This window comes from Sitophilus oryzae, unplaced genomic scaffold (assembly GCF_002938485.1).
Source record: "Sitophilus oryzae breed Bouriz unplaced genomic scaffold, Soryzae_2.0 scaffold_1614_pilon_pilon, whole genome shotgun sequence".
NCBI classification, from domain to species: Eukaryota; Metazoa; Arthropoda; class Insecta; order Coleoptera; family Curculionidae; genus Sitophilus; species Sitophilus oryzae.
In genome coordinates, this window is record NW_022146297.1 from 736138 (window position 1) to 762674 (window position 26537).

Consider the following 26537-nt stretch of genomic DNA (forward strand, 5'->3'; position numbering starts at 1 on the left):
ATTCATTCGCATTTATTAACTTCGCATGTCTTCTGAATCTTTAAAAATTACTAGAAATAAACTGAAGATCATTCTCAATGTTTATTAAATCCTGAGAATCGCTAAAATACTAAACATAAAGGCCTACAGACAAGGTAAATAATAAATACAATATGATCGAAAAAAAAACGGCGTTGACATGGCTATGAAATGAAGATCGCCGTCACTTTGTATGTAAAATTATATGGGGATGGGGACTGTCATTGATGTTCATTTCCAAGCCAACTGGACGCCGTTTTGTTTCGAGCATACGGTATATTTCACGAATAATATGCACCTATTTCTAAAAATAACACACTCATCATAATATTATGGTATATAAATTATTTTTGAAATTAGCAGAGTTGTATCTTTTTTATATCTAAATTTACTCATATCTGTTTAGCTGTCAACATACCTTATCAGTAACTTTTTCATCTTATCATCAAAAAAGATTTCAATATACGTATAAAAAAACCTTCGTTTAATTACTATACAGGGCGGTTTGTAAGAAAATAATATATCTGTGCTCAGAAACAAAACAGTTAAAAGCATAGATTCAAAAATTCTCCTTCATATCAATTATATATTCATACTGGAATTTACGAATAGACTCAGCAAATATTTTTATGATTAACAATGTAGTTAAGATTATACATTTTTTCTAATTCAAAGTACTGTGAACAATAAAATAAATATGATCTCGAAAACTAAGATACTTAAAAACAATAAAACAAACATTATTTTATCAGTATGAATTATATTGTCTTAGTTAATAAAAATTAAAACAAGTCTTCACCACTCGTTAACGTCACTATCACATCACACTAAAAAGAAAAACAACTGGACAATTGGGTTTAAACATAATTTAATAAAATTCTCCAAGACGGAAAATATAAATATCCTAAAAAATTACTTTAAATATTTTACAGTTTTTTCCACAGCATGTACGAGGCAAAACAAAATTAGAATAAATTAAGAGAAAAGGGAGGACGTGGCAACCTGGGTGCTCTCGAGGTCCCGGAAAGCATCGAACTGATTGGTAGAAGCGAAACAATAATAATCGTTTATTTAAACTAAATAACTAGGACAGTAATTTTTCTATGCGTTTACGTTAGTATAAAAAAGATTACATGTTGATATAATACACAAAGATCTCTCATTTTGTCTTATTTTGAAAAATAACAGCTCTTAATATACCCAAAAATGAAACAAAAACTTCCAAATTTTCTATCACTTTATTATTTTTAGTGTAAAAACTCAATATCACCTTAGAACTAAAGTTTAGTATGATATTGAAAACATAAATTTAAAATCATTTTACAATGTCCATCACTCAAAATAAGACAAGTCTAGCTTTAATTTTAAGATATAATTTGCATTTGCCTTTTATTAAAAAAAAATCCTAGAGAAAAATAAGTTGATAAAAATAAAGAGAAGATGATAAAACATAATTAATTGTCATTTTGATTCCTTTGTTTCTATGTACCGTAAGATCACAAAAAATGGCTTTGAAATCGCATTTTGATTTAAACCTTGCTTTTACTGCACTTGCTGACAACTAGAATATTTGCATCCAAGCCACTAGAGGGCAGGAAATCATAACTCTTCGCTTGTTAACTTCCCAACATAACCTTTATTCCGTATATAACTGACATTTTTACTTTTACATATTAAAACAACTGCCTTGAGATGACACTAATCTGTTTTTCAATTTAACTACAAATATTGATTGCTTTTCTGTATTCACTAATAATCTTTGGTTTTTGATATTTAATATTTGACATAGCATTAAAAATAGAGTACTGTAAATATTGAAAAAAATACGTAAATTACCATCAACTACGAGTATTGTTAAAACCAAAATTCGATTTTGTTGCCATCTCAATAAGCTTAATGATCGCCTTGCTATAATATAAATGTAGATCATTCTTAATCAGATATTACACATAAATACGATGTAGACCTGCGCCAATTGCAGTAAAAAGTAAATATTATGCAGTAATTATATTAATGCTGAACCTATAAATGCTACCTAAAATTACAACTATTTCAGATCACAGGTCAAATTTTACATTAATCTCTACGACTTAATATTGACCAGACAGATGAAATGTAAAAAAAGTGTTCTAGAAATAAACTGTCCTAGCTCGTCGCAAAGATTAGGGTAAAACTCAACCGCGTATACAGGGCGATTCTAACTTGGAATAAATTAAGTAAACCAAAGACATATTTTTAATGGACATATGTTCAGATACCTCGATTAGTTTTTTAAAATAATTTTGTGAGAAACATTGTGTAGTTTAAAAAACGAATAAGACGTGTGGGTTACATTTTGGCAAAATAATCAGAAATGCTCGAAGCGAGTTTTGCTTAAATGGTGTTTAAACATTAATACATCAAAAAGAGAGTATTTTAAAATAATCGACGTGTTCGTGTATACCTCCTTAAAAAAAATCTTTGATTTACTGAATTTATTACAAGTTTCACCTTGCATACATTTCTGCCGACTGTAAAGTTTAAAAAAGTCTCTAGAAAAAAAATAAGTTTATTTTTATACACCTAGTTAAACCACAAGAATCTACAGTATCAATTTAACTAACATTACTTTAAGGATATAATCAACGGTTGGGGAGGAATCCGGGACCCGGGACGTGGTGCAACCTGCTGCGGAAAGTAGATAGGAGGGAGATTCTGGACGGAGGCTGTGCTTGGCACGATCGTCCCTAGTAGAACCGTCCCATCTACTCGTAGCGGAACCAGGAACAAAAACCCAACAGGTGCCCCTTGCGGCCACAATATACGCTTCGAACCGGCTAATAGAAAAGTTCGCACGTTACAAAGTTGTCTTGTTTTAAAATGTAGGCGAGATATAGTAGTTGTGTGTATGTATAAATATATTGTGGTCGAAGGTGGGAGGAACAGCAAAAAAGCGAAAAATGTACAAGGTTTGCTGTCGAGCTACGGAAACTGAACCATCCCCCCTGATGTCGACGATGCTGCTGTTTTGATGATAATGTGTTTGTTAAATTAAATAAGATTTGCTTTTTGTTTTTTTCTGTTTCATCTAATTAGGTGAAGTGCGGATGTTGGGGGCCGGGCCATCACATAGCATACTTGCGGGTCCATTCGCGCGCTAGTTCATTGTACTTTTCACGGTCTGTTTTGTATATCCTAGCGATTTCGGGAACTAGTGGATCGTCTGGGTTCGGGTCGCACAGCAATGAGCAGATAGATAAAAGTACTGAAACAAAAGAAACAAACACATTAAAAAAAATACAAAATATAAATATTTACCTATTTATTCAGGTTAGTCTTTACGTGTAAGGATTTCTTTACATAGATGTTACCGGTGTTTTTCACCCGATATGTGTGGCTCACCCATCAAATTTTTATCATTTTTTAGACAAAAAAAAATAACTTTGGTATGTTAGTATAGGACATAAATGAAGTCTGATTCAATTATTTTCGGTCGCTTCCTGTTTCAGCAGTATTTTTCTTGCTTTATTAGATAGAAAATAACATATTAAATAAAATTACATAATAATATGTCAAATTAATATAATATATAGCACCATAATATGTCAAATTTTGACATTTTCAATTAAAAGAACAGCATTTTTCATTTCAATCTATAGTGCCATGGCTGTTTATTAATGTTTTATGCCCACTTGCACCGTTTGTATAAACTTTGTTTAAAGGCTAAACAGTGATTAACTATAATAAAATATGTATAGTTAATCATTGTTTAGCCTTTAAACAAAGTTTATACAAACGGTGCAAGTGGGCATTAGTGTCTTTTTAACATTTCGGGATCCCGTTTTGAAATTCCGGGGTTATCCAATTATTGTTGCAAAAAAAATAGCAAACACGGAAATATAACTTAGATATTCACGTTTAGTATAAATAAAATATCTTCGTTGGATCCCGGTTTGGAAACTCTACTCATTAGCATATTTGTAAAGCATTTTTACGAATAATTTGGTACCACATAGTCGAACGAGTCGAACTGTCGTTACAGCATTCTAACACAACATGTAAAAGACCATACCATAACGTGGTATACTGATGCTTCCAAAACCAAAGCAGGCACAGGGATAGGAGTATTTGGGCCGAAAACTAAATACTCCGAACCAATGGGTACCTACCCCAGTATCCTTCAGGCAGAAATTTACGCTATCGAAAGATGCGTACAATTTATCTTAGATAGGAACTATCCATTGAATAAGAAGACTAAGGAAGGAGCATAATGCTATCCATGTATTCATGCATGGTGGGCGGAAAAAGGACTCTGTGGGAATCCTTGACAGTTCTGTTTGACGATTCATTTGACACATTTGTATTTGATTTGAAATTTTGTGGATTTGTCAGTCTTTACGGAGCTTATTTTATGTTATTTATTATTTATTCTACTACTGATAGTTGTATAAAGGTAGTAAATCTAGATGGAAATTGTGGCAGAACTTAAATTAACGGTGACACTATCGCGATTTATCGAAAGACTCTAAAATAGTTGGTTGTGTAGCGTGCGGTAGATCTCGGCAAAAATGTGTGAAATAATGGAACAACTTTTCGCTAGTAAGTGACTATATAATATACATACGTGTAGTAAACCGATAATTTATGAAATTCACTTAAATTAACTAATTATATATTTTTTCTTGCATTTTTGCTTTTATTTACTACTTGTCAAAGATTAGATGTCAAAGAATTTGGATACGTCAATTTGACTTACCTGCTTCAGTAGCGTATCGGATGTTTATGGTTATAAATAATTATTATAACTTAACTATTTTCATTAGAATTTTATATTTTTATAACAATTTTAATAACTACCAACATTTATTCACAACGTAAAATAAAAAAAAATATTGAGTCTACCCCACGTCTACCCTACATCATAGTTTTACATTTTTTAAATAAAATTAGAACGGCACTGATAAACCGGAATTTAAGTCGGCCATATTTGAGTCCCATCGCGGTGGACCTAAGATTTTTGATATGCTCCTTCCTTAGTCTTCTTATTCAAAGGAACTATCGAAAACAGGAAATTGCCATCCTATCCGATAGTCAAGCAGCACTAAACGCTATCAACTCGGTAACCATCAAGTTGGTCAAAGAATTCCTAGAGAAGCTCAACAAATTAGGCAACGAAAATAAAGTCCTCCTACTCTAGGCGCCTGCTCACCAAGGGATAGAAGGCAATAAAAAAGCAAATGATCTACCTAGAAAAGGAGCGCACATTCCACTAAATGGACCAGAAACGTTCTGTTTTCCAAACAGGAACTAACTGAAAGCGGAACTGAAGAATCTGGAAGACTCCATCCGTAACTTGGAATGGGTGTCCTCCAAAGGTCTAAGACAATCGAAAAAGTTCCTCAGAACTTACGACCGAGAAAAATCAAAGGTTTTCCTTGATTTAAGTAAAAAAAAGTAAAAATCTTCGGATTGTCACGGGGTTTCTAACAGGACACTGTCTCCTCAACGAACACCTCAGTAGACTGAAGCTGAAAAACAACGGCGAATGCAGATTCTGTGGGGGAAAATGGGGAAATGGGGAAACACCAGAACATTTTATCACTGAGTGCGCCGAGACGACGACCATTCGTACCATGAACTTTGGTACGGCTGATGTCGAGGATGGAGAGCTGGCCTCAGTGGAGCCGTCTCAGATACTGGCTTATGTTAAAGCCCTAAGACTGTATGATGAGTTATAACTCGTTATAAGGGGACACACAATAAATCTGTAAGGTCGCGGTGATTAACTCCCCTCCTAAACATTCTACATTCTACAGCACTCTAGATTGAAACTTAAAATACTATTTTTTAAGTAAAATGTCGAAGGATATTATATCCCATATTCAGAATGTCCTTTTCTATCAAATAAAGAAAAAATACCAACGGTACAATTTAAAAATCAAAAGTTGTAGTCATTTCCGGCGAAACAGGAAGTGAACAAATCTAATTCATCAATCCTCATTTATCTCATATACTAATATGCTCATATACCAAGTCTAGTTTTTATCTGAAAAAAATAAAATAAAAAGTTATAGGGGTGAGCCACTTTTTAAATACACCCGGTAGTCTGTTCAACGGGAAAAACCCTAACAGCGACAGTTGTGTATGCCATTTTAATTCATAGACAAATAGTATTTTCTGTCATTTTTTGAATGGGTTCTGTCGAAACCTTTCCCGACTCGTTGGACCGACTAAACATACAGATGAAGCTAATAAAAACGTGCTAAAAAACAATCAAATAGCGCGTTTTTGAAAAAAAAATTGTCTCCCGGCATGATATAAAATATCAGGTTTCAAAAATAATTAAGTAATTCCTATTTACTAAAACCGTCGCGACTTTACGTAAAACGCATGATACTTAAACGAACCTTTACTTCCTCATTTTGAGACAGTTACATAATAAAAAAAAACAAACGATGATTATTTCTGTAACCTGTATTGTTTAGCCAGAAAAGAAAAATAATAAGCTGAACAATTTGACGTCTAGCGATAAAAAAAAATGTCTAAACCGTTACACATCGTGAAATTTACTAGAAATATGACTATTATAAGAATATTAGAAATTAAAAATGATAACTACAACAAATTAAATGTATCGTGTTAACTGATGTACATGATACCTACCACATAAAAAAATAAATGATTGAAATTAAAGAAAAATATTTGGATCTATTTTTAATGAAGCTTTTTAAAAATAAAAATAAACTGATGACTACACGCGTTACGCTGGTTAAAACCGAAATGAAATTTTATCTATTGCCAAAAATTTCATTCAGAATTGATATCTACCATGCTGTCAATAAATTTAAGCCCTTATTTACTAAGTATATTTGATTAAAAATGATAAATCAATACATAACAACTAAAAGCATGGATTTTGATATAAATATAGATATTTTTTTTACCAATCTTAGGGAGTGTCGTGTGATCAATAAATTACCAATACATACATAGTTAATATTAAAAGAATAAGTAACTAATAAAGAATAATAATAAATAACTTTAGAAATAAGAGCTAATTAGAATATATTCAGTAAATCTTTACCTAAATTAATAGTTATTACCTAATATTATTATGTTAATAACCATAACAAATAAAATCTGAACAAAAAAGCATGTACTGGACTTTCGCTCGGTTAATCTCTACTTCATCTAGTCATTAAATTGAATTAAAGAAGTTATTATAATAGAATAAACAAGAAATAAATGCATACAAGGTGTAAATGAATGAATAATTAATATGGTATGTAGGCATTATCAACTGATAAAGATGGTGATACATCTGACCGAAACGATGTGTAAGTCATGTCAGTTCCAGGGTTGCCAAATATCATGATATTTATATAAATATCAAATATCGGATATACACACAACCAAACTTATATGGAATCAATCTTTATTTCTGACTAAATTTCTTGCAAGGATAAAAATTGGTACACAACTTTAAGATAAGGATTTTTGTTGTAAATAAACATGATAATAAAGAATAAACGACTGCGGCGATTTATTTTCTTTTGAATTTTCTGTTCAGTAGTAAAATCACGATTGTCCGGTAATTTTCTTTCGATCCAAAAAAAAAAAAATGCCTTATGTTGGATTAACAGATGTACAGGGACATCATTTTAAGTGTCTCACTCGATTTATAATTTTCCTGTTTGGTATTTAAAGATAATAGAAAGATTTCCTAATGTAATTTTTCGCGAGGATACCGATTGTCTACACCAAAATTTTTTAAAACGTCAATTTTGACAGATACGACGCCATCTTGATTTTTTTTTAAATGGAAACCCACACATATTTTAGCATGGTCAGTAGACATATTTTAGCTAATTTCAAAAATATATAGTTTTGTATACTTTGCACTTACCGTTTTCGATATACAGTGGATTTAAAAATGAATTGTTCCAGAATCATTTTAAGTGTCTCACCCAATTTAAAATTTTCCTCCTTCCTATTTTAAGATAGTAAAAAGATATTGTAATGTAATTTTTTGCGAGGATGCCGATTTTCTACATTAAAATTTTTTACAACGTCAATTTTGACAGATACGACGCCATCTTGTTTTTTTTTAAATGGAAACCCCCACATATATTAGCATGGTCCGGTAGACATATTTTAGCTAATTTCAAAAATATATAGTTTAGTATACTTTGCTGTTACCGTTTTCGATATACAGTGGATTTAAAAATGAATTGTTCCAGAATCATTTTAAGTGTCTCACCCAATTTAAAATTTTCCTCTTTTTTATTTTAAGATAGTAAAAAGATATTTCAATGTAATTTTTCGCGAGGATGCCGATTTTCTACACCAAAATTTTTTAAATTGTCAATTTTGACAGATACGACGCCATCTTGATTTTTTTTAAATGGAAACCCCCACTTATTTTAGCATGGTCCGGTAGACATATTTTAGCTAATTTCAAAAATATATAGTTTAGTATACTTTGCACTTATCGTTTTCGATATACAGTGGATTTAAAAATGAATTGTTCCAGAATCATTTTAAGTGTCTCACCCAATTTAAAATTTTCCTCTTTTTTATTTTAAGATAGTAAAAAGATATTTCAATGTAATTTTTCGCGAGGATGCCGATTTTCTACACCAAAATTTTTTAAATCGTTAATTTTGACAGATACGACGCCATCTTGATTTTTTTTAAATGGAAACCCCCACTTATTTTAGCATGGTCCGGTAGACATATTTTAGCTAATTTCAAAAATATATAGTTTAGTATACTTTGCACTTACCGTTTTCGATATACAGTGGATTTAAAAATGAATTGTTCCAGAATCATTTTAAGTGTCTCACCCAATTTAAAATTTTCCTCCTTCCTATTTTAAGATAGTAAAAAGATATTGTAATGTAATTTTTCGCGAGGATGCCGATTTTCTACACCAAAATTTTTTAAATCGTCAATTTTGACAGATACGACGCCATCTTGATTTTTTTAAATGGAAACCCCCACTTATTTTAGCATGGTCCGGTAGACATATTTTAGCTAATTTCAAAAATATATAGTTTAGTATACTTTGCACTTACCGTTTTCGATATACAGTGGATTTAAAAATGAATTGTTCCAGAATCATTTTAAGTGTCTCACCCAATTTAAAATTTTCCTCTTTTTTATTTTAAGATAGTAAAAAAATATTTCAATGTAATTTTTTCGCGAAGATGCCGATTTTCTACACCAAAATTTTTAAATCGTCAATTTTGACAGATACGACGCCATTTTGATTTTTTAAATGGAAACCCCCACTTATTTTAGCATGGTCCGGTAGACATATTTTAGCTAATTTCAAATATATATAGTTTAGTATACTTTGCTCTTACCGTTTCTATATACAGGGGTTGAAATCAAGAATTCCTCTAATTTTATGTATTTGAATATGAATGCCATTCACTAACAACTGAGTGGTATTTGTATCCAAATGCATGAAATTTACGTAAATTGAGCTATCTTATGATAAATGACTAGCAGTTTAAAACTAAATTTTCATTTTTTTTATATATACAGGGTGGTCCGAACTGTATTCCGGAAACTTCGGCAGCATACTCTGCAGATAAAAATAAGTAAAAAAGTTCGTATAAATATATGTCCTACAATACTTAGTTTCGGAGATACAGGGTGTAGAAGTTTCATTTTATTTCGATTTTTTCGAATTAATTTCTGAAGTAGGTAACGTCAATATTTGGCTGAAAATTCGTGTCTGGGAGTCTTGGAGTTGACATGAGAAACTTGATTCTGATGTCAATATGACTCTTATTTGTAGGGAGCGCCACCTACATGTGTTTTAACTGTTTTGAAAAGTAATAACTTTTCGCCCATACCTGTATAAAACTACTGAGTAAAAAAATATACATTTTCTTGACATTTTACATAAAAAATGTCTCTTGGTAAAAATCACTACGAGCAACCTTTCTCAAGATATTTCGAATGGAAATACATACATGTCATTACTGACAAAAAAATAAACACATTGAGTAGATAGATATTTGGCTGAAATAATAAATGTGGGAAATTTTATTTTTTTTAAATTAATTATAATTTTTTCTGCGGAAAAATGATGATAAAACAGTTTCTGTTGAACTTTTGGCATAAAAACATTTCAAATTTATGATTTCAGTCAAGTAACTCTACATGTTTAATATATGTCAATGACGACAGGTATTGATAATTTCGATTCCCAGTATCTCGAGAACCATTACTCGTAACAATTTTTACCAACAGACCTTTTTTACGTAAAAATCGTTATAAATGAATATTTTTTCACTCAGTAGTTTTATAGTACGTATACTCAGTTACGTACGGACGGACGAAAAGTTATTACTCTTCAAAACAGTTAAAACACGTGTATGTGGCGCCCCTAGAAATTGGATTTATATTGACATCAAAATCAAATCTCTCATATCAAAAATCTTCCAGATACCAATTTTCATCAAAGTATTAACGTTACTTCACAAATTATTTGGAAAAAATCGAAATAAAAATGATACTTCTACACCCTGTATCTCCGAAACTAAGCATGTTAGGACATTTATACGAACTTTTTTACTTATTTTTATCTGCAAAATATGCTGCCAAAGTTTCCGGAATCACCCCGTATGTAAAGGTCATATTGAAGAAGAATCAAAATATAAATAAATAAAAAAAATTAAGCGTCGTAATTGTCAAATTTGATATTTTCAAGAATTTTAAAATTCGCAAATTTTAAACTGGATGAGTCACTTAAAATAATTCTAAAGATTTCAATTTTAAATGCACTGTATATCGAAAACCGTAAGTGCAAAGTATACTAAACTATATATTTTTGAAATTAGCTAAAATATGTCGTATGCGTCGTATCTGTCAAAATTGACAATTTAAAAAATTTTGGTGTAGAAAATCGGCATCCTCGCGAAAAATTACATTGAAATATCTTTTTACTATCTTAAAATAAAAAAGAGGAAAATTTTAAATTGGGTGAGACACTTAAAATGATTCTGGAACAATTCATTTTTAAATCCACTGTATATCGAAAACGGTAACAGCAAAGTATACTAAACTATATATTTTTGAAATTAGCTAAAATATGTCTACCGGACCATGCTAATATATGTGGGGGTTTCCATTTAAAAAAAAACAAGATGGCGTCGTATCTGTCAAAATTGACGTTGTAAAAAAATTTAATGTAGAAAATCGGCATCCTCGCGAAAAATTACATTGAAATATCTTTTTACTATCTTAAAATAGAAAAGAGGAAAATTTTAAATTGGGTGAGACACTTAAAATGATTCTGGAACAATTCATTTTTAAATCCACTGTATATCGAAAACGGTAAGAGCAAGGTATACTAAACTATATATTTTTGAAATTAGCTAAAATATGTCTACCGGACCATGCTAAAATATGTGGGGGTTTCCATTTAAAAAAATCAAGATGGCGTCGTATCTGTCAAAATTGACGTTGTAAAAAATTTTAATGTAGAAAATCGGCATCCTCGCGAAAAATTACATTAAAATATCTTTTTACTATCTTAAAATAGAAAAGAGGAAAATTTTAAATTGGGTGAGACACTTAAAATGATTCTGGAACAATTCATTTTTAAATCCACTGTATATCGAAAACGGTAAGAGCAAGGTATACTAAACTATATATTTTTGAAATTAGCTAAAATATGTCTACCGGATCATGCTAAAATATGTGGGGGTTTCCATTTAAAAAAATCAAGATGGCGTCGTATCTGTCAAAATTGACGTTGTAAAAAATTTTAATGTAGAAAATCGGCATCCTCGCGAAAAATTACATTAAAATATCTTTTTACTATCTTAAAATAGAAAAGAGGAAAATTTTAAATTGGGTGAGACACTTAAAATGATTCTGGAACAATTCATTTTTAAATCCACTGTATATCGAAAACGGTAAGAGCAAGGTATACTAAACTTTATATTTTTGAAATTAGCTAAAATATGTCTACCGGATCATGCTAAAATATGTGGGGGTTTCCATTTAAAAAAAATCAAGATGGCGTCGTATCTGTCAAAATTGACGTTGTAAAAAATTTTAATGTAGAAAATCGGCATCCTCGCGAAAAATTACATTAAAATATCTTTTTACTATCTTAAAATAGAAAAGAGGAAAATTTTAAATTGGGTGAGACACTTAAAATGATTCTGGAACAATTCATTTTTAAATCCACTGTATATCGAAAACGGTAAGTGCAAAGTATACTAAACTATATATTTTTGAAATTAGCTAAAATATGTCTACCGGACCATGCTAAAATATGTGGGGGTTTCCATTTAAAAAAAATCAAGATGGCGTCGTATCTGTCAAAATTGACGTTGTAAAAAAATTTAATGAAGAAAATCGGCATCCTCGCGAAAAATTACATTGAAATATCTTTTTACTATCTTAAAATAGAGAAGAGGAAAATTTTAAATTGGGTGAGACACTTAAAATGATTCTGGGACAATTCATTTTTAAATCCACTGTATATCGAAAACGGTAAGTGCAAAGTATACAAAACTATATATTTTTGAAATTAGCAAAAATATGTCTACCGGACCATGCTAAAATATGTGGGGGTTTCCATTTAAAAAAAATCAAGATGGCGTCGTATCTGTCAAAATTGACGTTTTAAAAAATTTTGGTGTAGAGAATCGGCATCCTCGCAAAAAATTACTTTAGAAAATCTTTCTACTATCTTTAAATACCAAACAGGAAAATTATAAATCGAGTGAGACACTTAAAATGATGTCCCTGTACAGATAAGAATTATTGCTCTCACCGAACAAGGAATGCTCCAGAGAGACGTAGCAGATAGTAGGCGTTACCCAGGGTGTTGTATCGAAAACATATATATGCAAGGTACTTGGAATTAAGAACACACAAGGACAGGCCCAGACAAAGTCGTCAAAGAATCACAACTGAACAACAAGACCGCCATGTGTGCCAAATTGCTAGAATAAATCCCAATGATTGTGTAAAACTCCATTTTCTTATTTTTTGTTGCAGTTGCGCCCCCTAGCGGACGTTCTACAAACTTGAAAATAATTTCCAGCAATTTCCCATAGCCTCTATAGTTATAAATATTTTTTTCCGCAGCTGCTACGGCTAATACTTTCCGAGATACAGCCGAGAGCTATTCTTAGTGGGACACCCTGTACTTTGTAGACACGTACAAAAAGAGCGGAATCAAATGTTCATTAAAAAGTTAAAGCATGTCCAACGAGTCAAGAAAGTTTTCGACAGACAACATTCAAAATATGACAAAAAATACAATTTACTTGTGAACTAAAATGACAAACAACTGTCACTGTCAAGAAACCTCTCGTTTGTGACGACATCTGTATACCGGGTGCGTCTCAAAAGTGGCTCACCCCTATAACTTTTTTATTTTTTCAGATAAATAAACGAGATTTGGAATGTTAGTATATGACATGAATTAGGATTGATTGGTGTATTCAATTGTTTTTGGTCACTTCCGGTTTCACCGGAAATTACTACAACTTTTGATAGTTAAATGGCATCCTCGGTATTTTTTTTACTTTATTCGGTAGAAAATGACATTCTGAATAGATGCATACATTTATAGGGATGGGCCAATTTTGAGACGCACCCGGTACATGTATCAAAGAATTTTAAAATTTGCTACCATGACAATTATGTCAAAATTATTTTTTTAATAAATTTATTTTAATAGAAAAAAGCTCATTACGTTGAAAAGTTTGTCAAAAAAAGTTTGATCTGGCACGCCTTCTATATGATAGGTTCATTAAACTTAAATGTAAATGAAAGCAAATGATAGCTTAACTTATAGACAAATATATGATATGTTTGAGATATTCAACAAAAAAGGTACTATTATGATAGTTTAAATGTCAAGATTATGACATACTACTCAAACTTTCCAGTTTTATCTTTTAAGTCATACACCTAATGCAATAAGAAAATAAAAAAAATCAATATTGATAACGAACAATCATAATATTTACAAACATTTTAATAGTACCAACAGCGCAATTAAAATGCAAACAAAACATTACCCCTTGTTTACAATGTCATGTCAACATAAACAAATTTGTTTTGAAGCGATAGCTAACATAATTCCCAAAAATTATAAAATTACATATTGCGCGGATATTTAAAATGAAGAACTATTATAAACAATGCAGATTGGGGATTTTAGCATTGAAATGGGGCTTTATACATTAGGGTGTCCGTTATTTACAAAGTTGATCATTTCTTTCGACGGCCTCTAAATTTTTAGTTTATTGTCTAAAAAAATAACAGATTCCCATTTAATTTACATCGGAATTTGCCACTTTTTGCAAATATTTTTTTTTCTCGAGATCTTGTTCTCTCGCAGCCATTATTTGAGTAACGCGATTTTGGAACGTTATTTTTTTGTAACGTCTTGTCGCGCTCCACAATGAACGACGATCATAATGACGACAAAATTATAAATTGGTTATAATTTGCAAATAAATTATTTATAATCGCTCTTGAAGTTAGCTCGAACCGTAGTAACCCCATAGCGACTCTTTAGCTCCAGCCGTCGCGATTTCGTCGGTCGCCAACCGTAGTAACTGGCACTGGTATGTACGTAGCGTCGCGTCGCGCTACTAGAGCTGTAGTTTCGCCTGTCGCGAACAGAAGTAACCGGTAACTGCTTTAACTGATATCAGCTTTTTTCGTTTTCCTGTTATTACCGATTCTGAACCGTCCTAGAATTGGATGCGTATGCGCAGAAGGAAATATGAAAACATTATTTCATTTGCGCATGCGCTGGAGAGTTCTAGGACGATTCAGAATCGATAATAACAGGAAAACGAACAGACCTATCGACGCTCGCCCTCAGTGGCGACGTACTTCGTTCCAGCAGTCGCAGAGCGCTTCTAGGGTTCCGGTTTTGCCTGTCGCGATTTGGTCAGTTATTGGCGTTGGTGCTCCCGTCGCTACTGTTTTGTACAGTTACTTTCGAAATAGCGATTTTTAGTATGTACTAGGCATGGTATAAAATAGCGTTGTTTAAAAGATGAAACGCAAAAGCGTCAGTGTGGAGTAATAGGAGTAATCATATTTTTTTATATTGTATTTAATAGTTTAATTTCCAAAATGAAACCTAACGTGTCGCCACTGTCATAAATTCTTCTAGCCATTTGTATTGTTTACAAATTTGTCTATAAAATTGTTTCTGAATTTACACGGACACAGAGATAACGACAGGGTTGGGGGCAGTGTTGCCAGAACTTCTATCATTCTCTATAATAAATTTAAAAATACAATTTATATCATTACGAAAGTTTTAGTTTTAAAATTTGCAGTTTGTGAAAAAAGGTGGTGGAAAAGTCAGTAAATCTCAGCAAAATGTCTTTTGAGCTGGTAGAATGTAGAATGAATGGGAGGGGGGTTAACCACTGCGACTTTACAGATCTATCGTGTCCCCCTTTCTTGAGTTATAACTTATCTTACTGTCCCAGGGCTTTGACAAAAGCCAGTATCTTGGACGGTTTTATAGAGGGTAAAATATCCAATATCAGTTGTACCTAAGTTTATGGCACGAATGGTTGTAACAGCTGGTAGAATTGTAAGAACCTGACAACCTGGTTGAAAGTAGGTAGGTACTAATGCCAGAAATACTGCATAAGCGAGGACCGCGACACTTTGGAAGTCCGAACCTCGGTTACAAAATCGCGGTATTTTTCTGAAACGGTCGCTATTGTAACGCGACTCATGAGGAACCGGTATTCCCATCACTAATAACAACACACATTCACACATTTTTGTACAGAATTGAACGCTCTACAAAAAAGGTCTCCTACAATTTTTCGATAAACCTACTCCTTCAAAATTTATTTACGGTTAAAGTTAACCACTAGGTAAATTCTTAAATTTTTCAACTTTTTTGACAAAATTATGATTATTTAATCTATTAGGTATTTGAAAAACAAGCAAATTTCATAATACCATAATAAACAATTTTGAATAGTGAAAAACAATTAAAATGCAGGACAGGTAGTTAATTCTAATACTTCTTATTATAGTATCAGGCAGAAAATGGTTGAAGCTTTAAAAGTGAATAATGACGAAGAGTTCAATATTTCTAAACGCTTCATTTTTAATCAGGATGATTTTAAATGGTTTATAAACAAAAACATTGATTATTTCATAAATTCAAATTCGTTACAATTTTTTACAGTTTAATATTGATACAAGCTTTCTGCAGTTAGACAGTATGGAATGGTTAAAGGATTCTGGATATATGAGAGGCTTAGAAAAATTGAGTAGTTAATGATACTGCAGAAAGAGCTGTTAAATTGTCAGAAGAATACATTAATACTAAATTTAGAAGTGAAAATGAAAAACAATATGCAATTCAGATTGTAAGCGAGCATAAGAAGAAAAATCAAAATCCAACTAAAGAATATTTATTAAAATAAATCAGCTATAGTTAAATGGTTTAAACTTCATTAGACTTGAAGATTTCTTAATTCCCAACCTTAACACCATCAGAATTGTATATTTTTACAGTAATAGATTAAATTTTTCAAAAATAATCATAATTTTGTCAAAAAAGTTGAAGAATTTAGGAATTTACCGAGTGGTTAACTTTAACCGTGAATAACTTTTGAATGAGTAATCGAAAAATTGTATGAGACCTTTTTTGTAGAGCGTTCAATTCTGTATAAGAATATGTGATGACTGCGAGAGAACAAGATCGAAAGAAAATTATTTGCAAAAAGTGGCAAATTCCCATGTAATTTAAATGGGAAATGAATCGTCTTTGGGGCAAGGTTTATTGTGAATATTAAGGGTTTACAGTGGTCTGTTATTTTTTTTAGACAATAAACTAAAAATTTAAAGGGCGTCGTGAAAGAAATTTACAACTGCATTATTATGTAGAAAATAGTTTCAAAACACCATTTATTCATTCTGCAATCTTTTATAAGTCGTCTATTAAAATCATATATCTCAATTAATAAAGTTCCGATATATCCCCTGCACTCCCTGAGAAGCCTGCAACCACAGAATATCTAGCTACGCAACAGAAAAATATTCAAAATGAAAGAGCAAAAATTGCACAAATAAAATACTAGATAGCGCGACAATATCATAATCAGAATATAATTGGAAATTTTCATTTTTCGGTTTTAGATCGACGGCACGTCGACGGCCTTGAAGCTCGGCTAAATATGCACAGTTGCCAGATTCAAAAAGTCTTTAATTGGAATCCCATTCTTTTTCTGGTGTATAATTTCTTTCTATTATTTGTTTCTTGTCAGATACACTTACATTAATTATTCGTTTGGCTTTTAAATAGTTTTAAGTCTAAGTATATTATTAGAAAACATGCTCACAAAATACATTTTTAATATGTCATACACTATTATATTATACACTACTTTATTATGTTAACTAAGAAAATAACTTTAATTACCTTTAAAATTAATAATATACAGGGCGATTGATAGTGATATTTATTAATGCTGAAACGTTAGTAATGAAATATACGTTTAATAATAATGGAAATAATTTATTAAAATGCAGTATAAAAAATGTTAATTGACTAAAAAAATGCTATAACCATCTAACCATCCAACACCATCTAGTTTTTCTATGTTCCTTAACGATCAACATATTTTAATAATCAATTATACAAGAATGGTACTTAAAAGCTACTTAAATGCAAATGTTCTCAAATACAGATCATTGCGTGGAATTAATACTTAAAGAATTCTCATCAAAGAACAATGGTTATTTCAGAATACTTCAGTTATAATTTTATTATTAATTTTGTTATCTATTTAGCACAAAACTTAATCAAATATCATTCAAAAAATAAAAACAATTTAAATTATCAGGTAAGTTCATATGAATTATCAGATAAAATAAAGAAAAGTTTGTTGTAAAGTGAATATGTCATACCTGTAATATTTCCTATTTTCTATCTTTGTTGTTAGTACCAACTTTTAGAAGCAAATTTAACTGCCCCATTTATAATTTTTTCAAGTTATTCTTTTATGATCTTGCATAGCAGTTCATTAAGTAATTATTTGTTATCAAAATAAAAAAAACCCTATAAGAATCCTATGTTATACAATCTAGGTAAAGAATAAAGTGCTTTCTTTATTAATAATATCGATAAAAAATGTCTCATACAAATCTACATATATATAAAATGCTAATGTTTATCTGTGTCGTCTGTACTGAAGTAACGACTTGCTCTAGAAAGTTGCTTTTTTTACTAAAAGATAGCTAACTGGCTCTTCTAAAAACTGTCGTCACCGGATTTTTTGTTTTTCATTTAATTAAAAAAAATAAAAAATATTTTTTTTTCTGATGTGGCGGATGTGCCAGGCTTCAACTAGTTTTAAAATAATAATCAACGTGTTCGTCAATGTTTCCTTAAAAAAATCTTTGATTTACTGAATTTATTACAAGTTAAACATTAATACATCAAAAAGAGAGTATCTACATATATAAAATGCTAATGTTTATGTGTGTCGTCTCTACTGAAGTAACGACTTGCTCTAGAAAGTTGCTTTTTTTACTAAAAGATAGCTAATTGGCTCTACTAAAAACTGTCGTCGCCTGATTTTTTGTTTTCCATTTAATTAAAAAAAATAAAAACTATTTTTTTCCTGATGTCGTGGCGGATGCGCCAGGCTCCAACTAGTATTGCAATAAATTTCAATAAAAATTTTGTCAACTATATAAGTAAAACTTGTATCAATATTGTGTATTATTTATAAATTTTCATATACGGTCTAAAAATTACTTATTAGAAAAAAGTTTTCAGGTTACAATAGATCATGTTTAAATCTTGCTATAGGAATGCAATAACTTTGTTATTTTACTAGCTTCACTATTATTCTACATATACAGGTTGTTAACTGAACAGTTACTTATAGGGGAAGAGAATGGCAACACTGCTTATTGAGAACGTATGCACTTATAGGGTTTTCTGCCGACTCGTCCCGTCGAGTCGTCTATCGACGAACGGACCGAGGTTGCCATATTTCAAACATAAAGCTCTTACCGCGAGTAATAAACAAATTAACAACCTGTATGCAATTATACAGCATGCAGAGAATTGTCAAAAACAGATTTTCACTTAAACAGCACTTTGTTCAATAAAAAATATTAAGTTCTCTTTTCCTTTGATGACTTTATTATCTGCAATGCAATCTATTTTACCAGATATTTTAGTTAAACAGAATTCACAAAATAAAAGATAATTTAAATTATCAGACAAAATAAATCAAAGCATGTTGAAGTAAATTTAAAACAATGACCTTCAAAGGGTCTGTTCAATAAAAAAATATTAAGTTCTCTTTTCCTTTGATGACTTTATTATCTGCATTGCAATCTATTTTACCAGATACTTTAGTTAAACAGAATTCACAAAATAAAAGATAATTTAAATTATCAGACAAAATAAATCAAAGTATGTTAAAGTAAATTTAAAACAATGACCTTCAAAGGGTCTGTTCAATAAAAAATATTAAGTTCTCCTTTCCTTTGATGACTTTATTATCTACATTGCAATCTATTTTACCAGATACTTTAGTTAAACAGAATTCACAAAATAAAAGATAATTTAAATTATCAGACAAAATAAATCAAAGTATGTTAAAGTAAATTTAAAACAATGACCTTCAAAGGGTCTGTTCAATAAAAAATATTAAGTTCTCTTTTTCTTGATGACTTTATTATCTGCATTGCAATCTATTTTACCAGATACTTTAGTTAAACAGAATTCACAAAATAAAAGATAATTTAAATTATCAGACAAAATAAATCAAAGTATGTTAAAGTAAATTTAAAACAATGACCTTCAAAGGGTCTGTTCAATAAAAAATATTAAGTTCTCTTTTCCTTGATGACTTTATTATCTGCATTGCAATCTATTTTACCAGATACTTTAGTTAAACAGAATTCACAAAATAAAAGATAATTTAAATTATCAGACAAAATAAATCAAAGTATGTTAAAGCAAATTTAAAACAATGACCTTCAAAGGGTCTGTTCAATAAAAAATATTAAGTTCTCTTTTCCTTTAATGACTTTATTATCTGCATTGCAATCTATTTTACCAGATACTTTAGTTGAACAGAATTCACAAAATAAAAGATAATTTAAATTATCAGACAAAATAAATCAAAGTATGTTGAAGTAAATTTAAAACAATGACCTTCAAAGGGTCATATCTCACCCTTTAGATATGATTAAACAGCTGAGCTGATGATAAAACTGAATATAAAAAAACGATTTATGATCACGACAAATACCGTTCACTACTTTAAACTTGTAATATGATTTTGTAAACTTTGATAATGGTTTAACATGAATTATGAATAGTAATATTGTATGTTATCAATATTAGACTTGTATTTAATGTATTGGGAACAGAATTTCTATTTCACAGAATGACATATTTTAATGTATTTAATTAATAAATTATACTATTTCCAAATTTATTAACTGATTCTTTATTGTGAACTCTTGTGATTGTGTTATTTATTATGAACTAATAATAATATACTAATATTTTGATAAACATAACCCATCACTGATATAAATAATAAGCATGACACATCTTATTACAATTTACATAAACTACTACTTTTTCCTTTAAATTAAAACTTATTTTTATATTCACCGAGTTTCTCACTTCAGTTCAGATAATAATTGGGAATTTTACTTTAAAATCATTCATTATAGGAATTTTGCATTGTCATGATATCAGTAATTATCGATCTTTAGCATATCTGAATCAATCTTAATACATTAAATAATAAGCATTTATTCTTTTTTAAAGGAACATATGTAAAGAGAAAATATACCCTCTAAGCCAATAAAGCCATTTTGGTTGATTTCTGTTTCAGTGGTGAAATACCAAGGTCAGTGACATTACAAGTATATAGACTTAGTTATGGCATGTATAAAATACAAATTTAAACTAAAATGTTCAAAGTCACTTTGTAGACATCCTAAATAAAATGTTATGTTAAAGATCTTTTCTATAGCCATTGCAACAAGTGTGGTATCTTAAAAATTGATGTTACAATTTTTTTAGGAATATATATGAAACATTAAAGAAAAAAGAACTGTGTGTTAAGAATCATATTATATTGGCACAGATTAGGTATCCTATAAGTATACAGATAAAAATCTTGTCCCTAATTCGTGGTACGAAAACTGTTTTTTATGACGATGTGCAAACGAGTCAAATTTCCTGTGCGCAAAAATAAACTCGCGTAAAATAACAATAAACAGCGTAATAGAGAGATATCGCTAAACCGAATAGCGTGCATGGACGTTAATAAGGCCAGTAAGGCCAGGTGTTATTTTCTTTACGTGAGGTGGTATTAACTCTCTTCATTTATAGTTATCGGATCGGAAAGAATTCTGATCGCGTCGCGTCCGCTATTTAAACTTAACCTAACTTTGAATTTAAAACTTTGAAATTGTTTCGTTTACTAGGTATTTTAAAACTAAAGGGCTAAAGTGCTTATTTCCAGTGCTTTATTGTTCAACGTCTGCCAGTGGGTTTAGGGCAACAAGCAACAAATTCTCTTAGAAGGGCTAAGTCGTCATCTGCTGTAAACCTATGACTCTTTATAGGTTCTTTAGTATTGGAAGAGGTGGAATCCATATTTTGGGCCATATTTATTTAATTAAAACTAATCCCAGCTACTTAAATATCAAATTACCTAATAAAACTAAAGCAATAATTCAAAACAATTCAAACATAACCTAAAATAAAAGATCTCGCCGGCCGGCTCCGGTTGTCCAATACCCGCACATGCCCATTTAAGCAATTTTTAAACGTTATCAGAGGTTATTTAGAAAGAGCGCTTGGTGTAATTGATCCGCAAATTACGTCAGGCGGTAACGTTATTAGCGAGTGTTGCGTTAAAAATTGACTCGCGCATATCGTAACCATGATAAAGTACGCGTAAATACTAGATGACGCTATTCGGTTTTCCGATATCTCTCTAATAACTGTGCCGGTCAGGCGCTGTGCACCATTTTAGAGGCCACAAGTGGGCGTGCTATGTGCGCAAACTAGTCACCTAACTAGTGCCCGATTCTGAAAATTGGAACCATGAAAAACAATAAAGAAAAAACAAAGATTATAATCTGTCTAATCTGTGATATTGGATTTACTGTTCATTTTATGTAATTTTTGCAAAACAATTTAAAAGAAATTGTTATTTTTTTAAGTCCCTGTACATTTATTAAACCTTGTACATTGATGTAAAATCAAATTCGGAAAAAATTCTCTTTTGATTTTTTCGATAATAATTTATCACCTAACTATACTCTGTATTACTCAGGTAAGATTTCGACAGAAGATGACAGAGAAAAAGCAGATGACGTTCATACCAATCCATTTATTTTGCTAAAAAAAGTTTCTAATATTTTAAGGTAACTATAGATTATGGGTTTATACATAAATCCGTTATGCGTCGTCTCTTGTTTTAACCAGTTTTATTGGTTGATTTCAAAAATGACAGATCATATTTCAATATTATTGGAGTGACGGAACGATGCACGAACGCAGATGCAGATATTATGAACTCAGCTTAAGATTTTTGAGGCTTGTCTAATTCTTGCAAAATTATACGTTATATTTTGTGCAAAATTATGTAAAATATTATCAAAAGAATTGCATTTTGCATTTTGGTTCGTGTTATTATGTTTGTTTTGTGTTTTTTGAAGTTAAGTGGATGAAAAATTGAGGGAAAATTAACAGTAGACCCAGAGCACAGTTTATACTCGATGCCCAGTTTTATTAGCCACCAATAATGTTTGTATACCATCTTATATATGGTACTAAAAATGAGTAGCTGTAAAATAACTTCATCACACGATACATAAATAATATATTTGAGTACTGCAGAGAGATAACGTCAAAAAGTACTGGTTTAAAAGAATTAAGATTAAAGTAATCAACTTTTAAGGAATAAAATTCAGTAAGTGTTATTATTTATAGAATATTTTGTTTTATTTATTCCTGTGCAATATTAAAATTTTATTATTTGTATATAAGATAGAAAACAAATTTCTTGCAGTATAGGTATATAATAAAATTATATAGTAAGGTATCTTGCCACTTCACTGCTGATATAGAAATTTAATTCTACGCTGTGTTTGTCATAATGTGGATCAACCTGTTCTCACTACCGGTTTCGGAGCTCTACACCATCATCAGGTGAGCTTGGGCAGATCCACAAAATGACGACCACAGCGCAGAGATAGTTAATTCCGACTTGGCGGAAAGTGTCGGTTAGCTATTAAGTTCCGAACGGGAGATACTTTCCGACAAGTCGGAATTTACTATCTCTGCGCTGTGGTTGTCATTTTGTGGATCTGCCCAAGTTCACCTGATGATGGAGTAGGGCTCCGAAACCGGTAGTGAGAGCAGGTTGATCCACATTATGACAAACACAGCGTAGAATTAAATTCCTATATCAGCAGTTAAGTGGCAAGATACCTTATACCGTATGATCGAAAAAAAAAACGGCGTCCATTTGGTTTGGAGATGACGATCGATGACATTTCCCATACAATTTTACATATAAAATGACAGCAATCTTCATTTCATAGCCATCGTTGACGCCGTTTTTATTCGATCATACGGTATAATTTTATTATTTGTATATATGTAAGTTGTTATATTGATAAATATAATAATAAATGCAGGGTTTCTTGAAGTTTGAAAGCAAGAATTAGTTCTTTTTTATATTTTTTTGGGTATGTGATGTTTTGTTTACAATACATTCTGGTTTGTTTTGTATTAACACAGACCCTATTTTTTTTTTCAAAGAAAATAGAACAATTATATTTTTCCAGTTTCATACCTTTTTTCACTTCATTTTCAATATTTTGTAGTAATCACTTGTCTCTCAAATTTTATATATAATAATTTCCTACTATGCTTTCAAATTCTACCAACTTAGGTATTTCTTTGTAAATAAAATAAACTACTTTGAAATTAAAATGACAGACACATCTATCACTGTGAAAGATTTTGTCGTTGGACAGACTATACACAATATTTTATCATTACCACCATGACAGTTATCATTTGACACTTGACATACATGACAGAATTATTTCACATAAACTTTTTTTTAGTAAACTCAAGTTATATTTTCCCCATTTGTTGCAAACTTTGTGGCACATCCTGTAGATATAAAATCAATCTTAAATTTTTTTTAAACAATTCCGACTAGAAACGCAAAGAATGATCTAGAATTTCATGAAAAATATCATACATATTTTGGTAACATTCTAGATTACAGGATTTCATCATTAAATTAATTTCTTAGATCGATTTTATATTCTGTTATTAGCGTGATGAGGAGGTGTACATTAAGCATTTTCCCTGCTTGTTATTAACTTTTTTTGTCATTTTGATAACAAAAATTGTGTTGTCATTTTGATAACAAAAAAGTGAAATAATCAATTTCAATTAATGTGTACAAGAAAGCACCTTGTAACATATTCCTATATCCTAAATAATTAACTGAAATTAGCATACCTTTTGAAATAGTTAAGGCTGGAGACCATTGTGACCTTAATATATCAAGGCAAATACTACCATTGCTATTTATGTTTGGATGATAGATTCTTGTTGTGAATGCAACTTTTGGAGGCTTAAAAGGATAGTCTGTTGGAAAGTGAATTGTTAAGAAAAATACGCCACCCTGGTATGGACTATCGGGCTAAAAAAGAAATCAAAATTAGATTGATAATTCTACATTTATTAAACTGATAAAAATAATAAATAAATTAATGTTAATACTTACCGGTCCCATAATTGTGGCTTGCCAATGAAATACTAAAAAGAAAGAAAAATAAAGACACGTAATAAATTTAAATCATTACTAAAATGTTGTTTCAATAAAACCATTATTTTTAAATATTGAGTTAAAAATCCATGCAATATGATATTCCTAGAACAAAAAAAGTTGGCACTACTGGACAAGAATCTAATAAAAAAAAGTTCAGGGTACTTTGCTGGTTACACAAATTTATTCACAACTAAAATTCACTGAATAGCTGTTTTTTTTTAGATAATTACAGATTTTTTGTTTTGTCATTCAGTGGTGACACATCCAACCTTTTTCCACAAATGAATCTGCCATAAAGGCATACATTTTTTAATTTCTAATAATCAGTAAAACTAATCTATAAAATAATGTCTAACAATTATCACAAAATATGTAGGTATATATTTTAACGTTTATTAACTTATAAAAAATATAACTTCATTAGATTAGGTACACTAATTAATACCTACTAGTAGTAAGTTTAAATAAAATAAACATTCTCTTCAATGTATCAAATATAATAGGTATCATGATTGTCATAAATAATGGACTAGAAATATAATGTCTATATTTCTCTTAATCAAAAGATTATAGATTAATTTATAAGTTTACGTATCATTGCAATTAGACATATTACGAATAAATTTCAAGAACTTATGCTATGATAATGCACTATTATTAAACAAAAAAAAACTTACAGTCATCTCCAACAGGTCCTGCTGAACATTGTGCTGGAGGATCTCTGCCGAGGTCTTGTAATTCCTAAAATACAACAAAAATGTGAATACCTTGAGTTTACCTTCTGAGATAATAATAGACACTTGGAAGTCAGAAAACTTTGGTGAGGTTAGAAAAGCATGTGCATGAATTACAGTACAGGCATTTTTTCAATTAAAGAAATAAAATCGTAAAATTTCTTTTAGACTTATGGTGGTTGGCATCAGTAATCAGATTTTATTTATAACTGACACACTATTCCTATTAGAGGGTAATACAAATTTATCTTTGTCTCCAAGAGTTAGGTTTCATTCACACAAACATGAATTAATATGGTGAAAAGAACCATGCTATTTTAAGCAATCGGTACTTATAAAACGCTGGAATATTCGATTTTAAAACTCGATTCTAGCCTTCAATCGGTGTGATCTCAATTTCATGTACCTTCCGAGGGCGTTTAACTGTCACTAAACAATCTTACAAATAAGTTGTTCTGCCTGCAAGTATAACGAAAATTTGATAAAATTATAGCCTACCTTATTAATTCTTTTTAAAGCCATTTGATTTACTGTATAAGAAATAAAAAACTGGCTTTTCACCAGACAATGAAACGGCCAGCCCAGGACCTCTCAATAGACTGCAAAGATGGCCTCCTTCAAAACTCACAGACACGACGTAAATCAAAGAAAAACTTTAAAATATTTTTCAGCACTTTTATGTTCTTAACTAGGTACACCCTTATGAACCGCCACTAAAAACACCTAAACTAACTCTAAAAATCTATAAAACTAATTGGAATAATTGAAAAACCCACAATGTTGGAGAAATAGATGACTGATTACTTCCGTGGCGAAATTTTCTTTCAATTTTTTTGACGATGTGTGAAAAAAGAAAATCCCCTAGAAATATTGGTAATGTAGATTGCTGTATATATGAGGTATAGATTTATGAGAAGGT

At 30.6% G+C, this 26537-nt stretch overlaps 1 protein-coding gene across 1 annotated transcript; it reads right to left on the reverse strand.

The window, feature by feature from the left end:
* Nucleotides 1–1120: 1120 nt before the first annotated feature.
* Nucleotides 1121–26475, reverse strand: LOC115880045 (ubiquitin-conjugating enzyme E2-17 kDa). The gene is made up of 5 exons (XM_030897161.1): nt 26117–26475; nt 25562–25625; nt 24840–24871; nt 24572–24755; nt 1121–3262 (listed from the first exon to the last, which is right to left on the reverse strand). The coding sequence occupies exons 1-5, from the start codon at nt 26138–26140 to the stop codon at nt 3123–3125; spliced, it is 444 nt and encodes a 147-aa protein (XP_030753021.1). The 5' UTR covers nt 26141–26475; the 3' UTR covers nt 1121–3122.
* Nucleotides 26476–26537: the final 62 nt, after the last annotated feature.

Coding starts and splice junctions, on each gene's coding strand:
- LOC115880045 (XM_030897161.1), bottom strand. CDS start 26,140: ATGGCTTTAAAAAGAATTAATAAG. Junction 25,626..26,116: donor CTTTAAAAAGAATTAATAAG/GTAGGCTATAAT, acceptor GTTGTATTTTAG/GAATTACAAGACCTCGGCAG. Junction 24,872..25,561: donor AGGACCTGTTGGAGATGACT/GTAAGTTTTTTT, acceptor CTTTCTTTTTAG/TATTTCATTGGCAAGCCACA.